Genomic DNA, 8,712 nt, shown 5'->3' with positions numbered 1-8,712 from the left:
TATATATATATATAGATAGATAGATAGATAGATAGATAGATGTATCTATCAAAATCCCCCCCCCTCACACACACACAAACATATATACATATACATGTGCACACACTTATTTTCAGTCAACATCAAAAACATTAATTACCAATTACGAAATACAAATACATTTAGAGGGGAGTGTAAATAAGTTTCCACCATTGGTGGAAACTCACCTGCAGGTTGACAGCATCTTGATAGGTGAGCTTCACAGAGGCAGGATACTGCGAGTAGACAAGGTGGTTGTACTTTGGAATCAAACTCATGAGATCCGAGATCTGTCTTATGACAATGCTGTACGCCCGGGCTAGGCTACTGGCAGATGTTAGATAGCTGCTGGTGTTGCTGGCCTCCAGAGCAGCTGCCGCTGCAGCAGCGCTGGAGCTGATTGCACTTGAGCGACGCAAGTTGGTTGGGTCGATATATATGAGTCCAGTGGAGCTCGCTGTCAATAATAAGAGGAGTCCGTATGAACATACAGTATGTGTCTGTTACACTAAAAATAGTCTTTGAGAAATGTATTCATGCAAAAAAACAACATTCACTAACCAGCTGATGTTGAGGAGCTAGGGGGGGCACTCCCGGTAGCTCTTTGGCTGGGGGTATTTCGAACAGCCCACTGCATGGATCGAGGAGCCTGAGCTGCACTGTTGGCATGGGACGCATTAGTTGTCCTCTCCAGAGGCTCGTCAAACAGAAACGTCTCTTGGTCCACATCATCACTCTGACTGCTGCTGCTGTCTGAGTCACTGGAGTCATTGGACTGGGAGTCATCCTCTGAAAAGAAGGCAGGGACACTGCTCGCACCTTTAAAAAAATAAGAAAATATACAAAAAGGAAATTGGTGGTTTGTGTATTAATCTGCACTGTATTTGTATTTCAGAAATGTTTCAGGCAGGGATGCATGTTAGTCACACCACATGGCCCAACTCTGATATGACACGGATAAAGTCAAAACAGTATACGTACTGTTCATCAGTTGTAAAAAAAAAGTGCAGATTCTCTGTGACTGAATTTGATGACAGAAAGCCACGAAAAAAAAACTGTACGCCACCATTTGGGAAGGCTAGAAGTTGATGAGAGCAGTGTTTCCCAACCTGTATTGAGCCAATATAGTCACAGGAACATGTGATGTATTTTGTTTTTTTGTATGGTAACAGGTGGGTACGAAGATTTATTTGACATTTTTGCCATATAATGGAGTATTTAATTGTTCTGCCAGTCAGTACAGGTAGCTGGCAATGACAGATGAACAACTTAATTTCCTTAATTAATCTGACTTACTACCGACAATGCGGACTAAACTCTTGACATCGGTCGTACATGGAACGAACAGCCCGTATCAATGGGCTGGGTTTGATGGCCTTGGTATTACTTTTCTGCTTTCTGCAGATGATGTGGAACTGTTGGCCTCAACAAGCGGCAATCTCCAACTGTCACTGGAGTGGCTTGCAGTGAAGTGTGAAGCGCTGGGATCAAATTCAGCACCTCCACATCTGAGACCATGGTCCTCAGTAGGAAAAGGGTGCTGTGCCCTCTCCAGGTTGAGGATGAGGTCCTGCCACAGGTGGAGGGGTTCAAGTATCCTGGGGTCTTGTTCACAAGTGAGGAGAGGATGTAGTGGGTGATCGACATGCAATCCAAGCAGCGTCTGCAGTGATGTGGACTCTGTGTCTGTCTGTGTATTGAGCCAAGGAGCATTTTATGTGCTGTATCATTAGCTCACCAGAACATCTTATAACCCTAAATGCTGACAAAAGCACTTGTGACTTGGTGAGGAGTGCACTAGTCTGCAATTATAGGATCAAATTAGGGTTGCAAAATCCGGGAATGTTCAAAGTTGTAAACTTTCCATGGAATTTCATGGGAATTATGGGAATAAAAAAAAAAAATTAAAAATTGATGGTTGGCCCTCAACAGTGATCTTAATGTAGTTGGGTCAAATATATTATAGCACTATTTTGGCTGAAACAACCAGATTTAATGCAAGTACACTCCTCAATCACATTTTGTGGTTTTCTTTGCGTTGAAATGATGCTTCTAATGTGTGAGTTGATTCAAATGTTATGGATAACTCTTTCTGCCACTTCTGTCTCTTCATTTGTCTTAACAAAAACACCTATTGATCTATATAGAATTTTTTCAGATATTGAATTTTAAAAAAATATAGCTGTTGTAACAGCTTTGGAAACGAATATTTTTTCCATATAAGGGTTTCCATTTTTCATATATTTCTAGACCTGAAATTATAATCAATCAAATTTCATACTCCATACTTTCCATACTTGTGCAGGAACCTGGATTTTTATATTTAGTAAAGGGTGTGAGTCTTCGAAGATGGGTGACCACCTCTTTCCCAAAAGAAAAAAAAAAAAAAAAAAGAATATGGAACACGTGTCAAGAAAATCGCCTATTTAGAAGGTTTTGTAAAGGTAAATAAAACCCAACCTGCTTCAGAGCCAGCTGTGGCTGCTGTGACAACACTCCTACGGCCACTAGCATTATCCTGATTGCTATGGTTACTTTCACTGTCGCTCTCCGTTTCAGCCGCTGCGAGAAGATCAAGCTCCATGTCACTACCTAAGAACGATAACCACAGACAAGAAAATATTTAATCTGTGTTTAGGACAGTGTTTTAGCCTCAAATGTCCCACCCCAAAAAATGTCAGTTTCGCACCATCTTCATCATGCTCATCATGTTGCCCTTCTGCCTCAGCATTTTCCTCTCCCTGCTCTTCTTGATCATCATGATGGTCTTCCTCACCTGCTACTCCTTCAACAACTTCAACCTGAAAGACAAGCGCAACATAATTACACTGCATTCCAAATTGTTATGTATTTACTGTTCGATTATGTAAAATTATATTAACATTTTAGGGGTTTCTTTGTTTTAGGTTTTTTTTTCAGGGCATTTTTTTTGTGGTTTTTTTTTTTTGCATTTTTAGTATCTCAAGCTAGTTAACTGATATAAATATCAGACAGGTTTAATAATAAATATCCCGGATAAGTCGAGTTAAAAGAAAATTATTTAAGGGGGGTGTTCTACATTTGTAAAAAAGTGATTGTTTTATGCATACTTTGGAGAAAAGGAAGATCTTTCGACTGATGCAATGCATGGAATAGTCCAATGCCTTGAAAAATGAAAGAAAACAATGTTGGATGGAACATTTGGTTTGATGTTTTCAAATGATCTCTCAGCAATTACAGGACTGAAAGGTGATGTTCTGTACATCACAACCAATTTGTTTTATCTTAAACTGTTGTACATAATTGACATCCCCATAATTACAGTGATTGTTTACCAGGAGCAATCATTACCTCAGTTTTTTTATTTACTTTGTTCAATGTAATTTTTGTTCACACAGTTAATTTGTTTTAGACAGTGGCACAGCACTTTAATTGGGCGGCACTGGATCAAGAGGTAGTGTGGATCCTGAAAGGTTAGTTGTTCGATTCCCGCCCTGTCCGAGTCTTGTGTCGTCATGTCCTTGGGCAAGACACTTCACCCACCATGCCTCCAGTGTCACTCACGCAAGTGTATGGCTGGGTGTGAATGTTGGGTGGCGGTTGGAGGGGCCCTGGCACATACTGGCAGCCATACATCACTCAGCCTGCCCCAGGGCAGCTGTGGCTACAGAACGCAGTTCACCACCACCAGATATGAAAGTGAGTGCATGCATGATGTATCCATTGTAGAGCACTATGAGTGTGTCCAGAAAAGTGTTATTTAGAACTGATCATCTTGATCATTATTATTATTATTGTTATTAATTGAACTGGTTGTCCCATAGGGACGTTGATAGGTACAGCTGTGTATCATCTGCACAACCGCGATAGCCAACATTGGCATTTTGAAGAATTTGACCCAAAGGTAGCATATACAAGCTGAACGAGAGTCAATGTGGACTTCATGATTTAAAGCTCCCACCTCTTCCACATCTGCTGAAACGATGTCATCCTGTTCTTCATCTCTGCCTCTGACGGGCTGAGACTGGCTGCTATGGCGGGGTTGGGGGTTCCTAATGATATAAGAAGCAGCAGTCTGGCTGGAACTGGAAAAATGGGGAAAAATCTGTTTAAAAATATATTTTATGGATGTATATTATCTTTAGTTATGTCACAGATAAAAAAAAAGATAATTTATCTCACTTTGCTAACAAATTCATGAAAGACATACACTGGGGTAAACAAATCAACACACTTGCTAGATTGATCAGGTGAAGGTCTCGGAGGAAGTGGTTCAACAGAAAACAGCTCCTCACTGCCCTGGACGGCATCAATACTTGTACTAGCCAAAGTAAATGGGGCTGTAGGTCTTGCGATACCCATTCGCACTGGAACAATTAGCGACTCTGCCACATTACAGAGCTCCTCTACAGCATAGGGTAGAAGAGCTTGGAAAACACGACGGCATTTACCGATGGGTTGGGGGATGAAGTTGCTGCAAGGAAGAAAAAATTGGGGTTGAAAAAAATCATTGTTAAGTACCTTGACTAAACCTATATACAGTAAATCCCTCTCCATCGCGGGGATTACCTTCCAGAAGACAAAAGTTAAATCTGTGATAATCGAAATCGACCCTGGGCATAGCATTTATAGCACTTCAAATTTTAAGTCTTTGGACACAATTTTGAAACAATACAAACGCATTAAACATGTATAATACATGAAAAGAGAGCCGTTGTTGCGACCATGGTTATGGACTGGCTGCGGTTCTCCTTCTGTATACCTGGGAGGCTCCATCTACACCGTTTTTGCATAACTCATGTCAGTATCCTACTCTAAGATTACATTCCGAACAGGATGGGGAAAATGCGGACATCAGCAAAGCAAGCAGTGCGTTTTGCGTCTACTGTCAAAACACAACCACCAGTCAGCGGCTGACAAAACGATAGTAATGCTCTGATTGGCTAAATCAGTAGATATGGTTATTTTTTTCCATAGAGAATATACAGACATAACACAAAATGACAAATAAAAAACAAACTACCGGGACCGCAAACCCGGAACCCGCAATGGAGAGGCTTTTACTATATTTAGGTAAATAAATGTTTCCCCTAACCCCCTTCGCTTGTACATGGAAGGCTTACTTTTTCTTTTTGGATGAGGCCATTTCCACACTGAGGATTACAAAAACTCTAGATACAGAGCGTAGAAATCTCCTCGTGACGTTGACTGCCTCCTCTCTTCGGCCAGGAGTGTACTTGTTCTGCAGCTCCTTCACCAATGTACCAAGTAAAGTGTCTATGAACTGACACAGGGAAAAGACAATGAATAACCTCTCGGTATAAGACTTGGTTGAGATGTAAAACTAGATGTGGTTTCACAATATGCCAAGAGCAGTGATGCCGGTAACATGTTACTCCAAAATGTGCAGGTTTTCCAAGTGGCAACTGGCAAAACAGGGTGTTATTTTTGTAAAGGATGATTATCAGTAGCTGCTGAAAGTCAATATTAAAGTAACTTAGTTACTTTTAAAATCCAGTACTCAGTTAAGTTAAAGGTTACTATTTCAAGGTAACCGTGGCAACACTGGCCATAATCGAAATCGACCCTGGGCATAGCATTTATAGCACTTCAAATTTTAAGTCTTTGGACACAATTTTGAAACAATACAAACGCATTAAACATGTATAATACATGAAAAGAGAGCCGTTGTTGCGACCATGGTTATGGACTGGCTGCGGTTCTCCTTCTGTATACCTGGGAGGCTCCATCTACACCGTTTTTGCATAACTCATGTCAGTATCCTACTCTAAGATTACATTCCGAACAGGATGGGGAAAATGCGGACATCAGCAAAGCAAGCAGTGCGTTTTGCGTCTACTGTCAAAACACAACCACCAGTCAGCGGCTGACAAAACGATAGTAATGCTCTGATTGGCTAAATCAGTAGATATGGTTATTTTTTTCCATAGAGAATATACAGACATAACACAAAATGACAAATAAAAAACAAACTACCGGGACCGCAAACCCGGAACCCGCAATGGAGAGGCTTTTACTATATTTAGGTAAATAAATGTTTCCCCTAACCCCCTTCGCTTGTACATGGAAGGCTTACTTTTTCTTTTTGGATGAGGCCATTTCCACACTGAGGATTACAAAAACTCTAGATACAGAGCGTAGAAATCTCCTCGTGACGTTGACTGCCTCCTCTCTTCGGCCAGGAGTGTACTTGTTCTGCAGCTCCTTCACCAATGTACCAAGTAAAGTGTCTATGAACTGACACAGGGAAAAGACAATGAATAACCTCTCGGTATAAGACTTGGTTGAGATGTAAAACTAGATGTGGTTTCACAATATGCCAAGAGCAGTGATGCCGGTAACATGTTACTCCAAAATGTGCAGGTTTTCCAAGTGGCAACTGGCAAAACAGGGTGTTATTTTTGTAAAGGATGATTATCAGTAGCTGCTGAAAGTCAATATTAAAGTAACTTAGTTACTTTTAAAATCCAGTACTCAGTTAAGTTAAAGGTTACTATTTCAAGGTAACCGTGGCAACACTGGCCAGGAGCAATGTGAATGAAGCATGGTGCTGAGTGTACTTACAGTGATGTCAGGAGCACACTTGACAATGAGGCAGTGGGTAAAACAGTCAAGGCGAATGGTGCCACTTTGCTGATTCAAATAGACCTGCTCTTCAGGAAGGAGATGGGCAATTCTGCTGCTTGCACTAAGTCTAACGACAACAAAAACAGGAAAGTATTGAAAGGGAATCAAATAAGTAGCAAACATCATGTGACCAAACCCTGCAGTTGGCTGGTGACCAGTTCAAGGCGGACCCTGCTGACCACCCAATGACAGGTGGGATAAGCTCTAGCACACCCGCGATCCTAGTGAAGATAAGCGGTTCGGAAAATGGATAGAAGTGACCACAGGCCCAAAACAGGTGAGTGGTGATGTGTGAATGCTGAACCCAGAGGCATTGTGACATCAATTTCACTTGTGTTGGTACAGTACAAAATAGCAGCCCTGAGAGATTTCTTTTCCATCTTAATTCACGTTCCACAAATGTAATGCTAATCAGACTACTGTGTTCAGACGAGTTCAAACATGTGGAAACATTGGTGCACAGAAAACTTTTGCATTCGGCTCCAACTTGTTCACTTATGTCAAAAGACATACTATTGTTTTACTTCCCCGACTGTGACTCTGGTGCGATGCTAAGACTTACACCACACATTATTAACAGGGAACTCCTCCTGCTCTACACCTTGTATCCAGCATTTCTAATTGTGGAACAAATCTAATGCCACACTCTAGCTTTTGCCCTCCATCCCGCAGAATGCCTTGCAGTTCGTGAGATCTAGATTTTCTCCTGATTTTTTTTTCAAAATAAATATTGATATTGATTTATCGCTGAGCCCTAAGTTAAACACATTTTATGTCTATATATTGCTGGAAGTGGATAGGCTTGTTACTTACGGGTCTTTATTCTCTTGAGAACCAAACATGATCATCGACTTGAGGGCATTCCAGTCCTGCAGAACCCTCTCAAGAGCCAATTGAGCAAAACGGGGAGGCTCCAAGTCATGATCTGGCATATCAGAATCTCAAAATAGGGAAAAGGAGACACTTTTTTACTGCATAGATATGAGGAGACTCAGGTAAAACAGGAGCTTATGGCAAGCCTACCATCTGCACTTGCTGCCTTGCGATTCCTGTCCTCTCTGATGCGTGGTGGTCTGTACTGACAGTGCTCAACACTCTGCCTGGCAACAGTTTGCACTAAGAACAGTAGTATATGCTCACCCCTAGAGATGGAAATAATCTGTAATCAGGATCATGGCTCTTTGACATATTACAAAGCAATTCAAGTTTATTAGGGATGTATAACTTACCTGCTGTTTGGTGCTGTAACCAAGTTAGTGGTAGTGAGCAACCTGTAGAGCAAATCCAGGCGAGCAGCCTTTTGTCCAGCAATGAGTGTTTTGCACTTGCATTTCTCCCAGCAGTCACAGTATGCTGTGGGGGAGGTCCTCTTGAGCCTGTCATAGCAATACAAGATTATTATCCAACATGTGGTGTGAATTATAATGTGAATGATTTAGAGCCAGTAACATCTAAGAAATCACCAGACTAAAAATAGCCATACTCAATACTAACTTGCAGTCATGTCCTTTGTGACACACTCTGGCGCACTCAGTGCAGCAGCAAAGAGACTCTAGTAATCCGCATGTCCGACACTCAAAGATGTCCTAAATAAAAAGTATGAGTCAGAGACAGCTTCTATTCAACATTCGCAAGCCCTTCTATTATTTGCAGAGATCCTGTCCCTCGGTTTAATGTGAAGGCTGACCTGATTAATGTGCTCAGCTCCAGTCCAAGTGAAACTGCATGTGTCATTACAGCAGAGGACATAAAGGGGCGAATCGTCAGGATTAGTTCCCAGAGGGCAGATCATTTCCATGAAAACAGAGTCTGAATCCTCCTTCTCCGCAATGCCTGGGTCGCCTACTGTGCGATTAAGACATCCAAGCACATAAAACAAAGGAAATGTATGGTAATTAAAAAGTTATGGCATTTAGGAAAAACAGTCAGGATTTTCAGTTTACAGACAACCTGTCATTACTCATGTGCTATAACAACAGATAAATTGATTAAAAGTTGATTGCTCTTGCAGGAGATTGAAGCAGTACTGCGGGGGGGGGGGGGGGGGGGGGGGGGGGGAAGGGGGAG

The 8,712-nt window shown here is 41.6% G+C and overlaps 1 protein-coding gene across 12 annotated transcripts in view; it reads right to left on the bottom strand.

Annotated features, from left to right (window-relative positions):
• The window catches only part of ubr5 (ubiquitin protein ligase E3 component n-recognin 5), a 57,308-nt gene that overhangs the window by 11,255 nt on the left and 37,341 nt on the right, over positions 1 to 8,712 (bottom strand). For 7 of the 12 annotated variants that reach the window (XM_019856236.1, XM_019856243.1, XM_019856244.1 and 4 more), the window contains exons 27-39: positions 8,333 to 8,490; positions 8,140 to 8,231; positions 7,875 to 8,021; positions 7,669 to 7,787; positions 7,459 to 7,585; positions 6,583 to 6,712; positions 6,095 to 6,255; positions 4,232 to 4,471; positions 3,959 to 4,082; positions 2,708 to 2,819; positions 2,479 to 2,610; positions 580 to 837; positions 207 to 475 (exon numbers count right to left, since the gene is read on the bottom strand). In XM_019856236.1, the coding sequence (XP_019711795.1) occupies positions 207 to 475; positions 580 to 837; positions 2,479 to 2,610; positions 2,708 to 2,819; positions 3,959 to 4,082; positions 4,232 to 4,471; positions 6,095 to 6,255; positions 6,583 to 6,712; positions 7,459 to 7,585; positions 7,669 to 7,787; positions 7,875 to 8,021; positions 8,140 to 8,231; positions 8,333 to 8,490 (2,069 nt within the window). The remainder of the gene's footprint in view (positions 1 to 206; positions 476 to 579; positions 838 to 2,478; positions 2,611 to 2,707; positions 2,820 to 3,958; positions 4,083 to 4,231; positions 4,472 to 6,094; positions 6,256 to 6,582; positions 6,713 to 7,458; positions 7,586 to 7,668; positions 7,788 to 7,874; positions 8,022 to 8,139; positions 8,232 to 8,332; positions 8,491 to 8,712) is intronic. The other 5 variants (XM_019856238.1, XM_019856239.1, XM_019856247.1 and 2 more) reach the window with 3 other exon arrangements.

Source organism: Hippocampus comes, unplaced genomic scaffold (genome assembly GCF_001891065.2).
Source record: "Hippocampus comes isolate QL1 unplaced genomic scaffold, H_comes_QL1_v1.1 scaffold327, whole genome shotgun sequence".
Classification (NCBI taxonomy): domain Eukaryota; kingdom Metazoa; phylum Chordata; class Actinopteri; order Syngnathiformes; family Syngnathidae; genus Hippocampus; species Hippocampus comes.
Note: the sequence above shows the minus strand (reverse complement) of the source record. Positions and strands in the feature narration are given on the sequence as shown.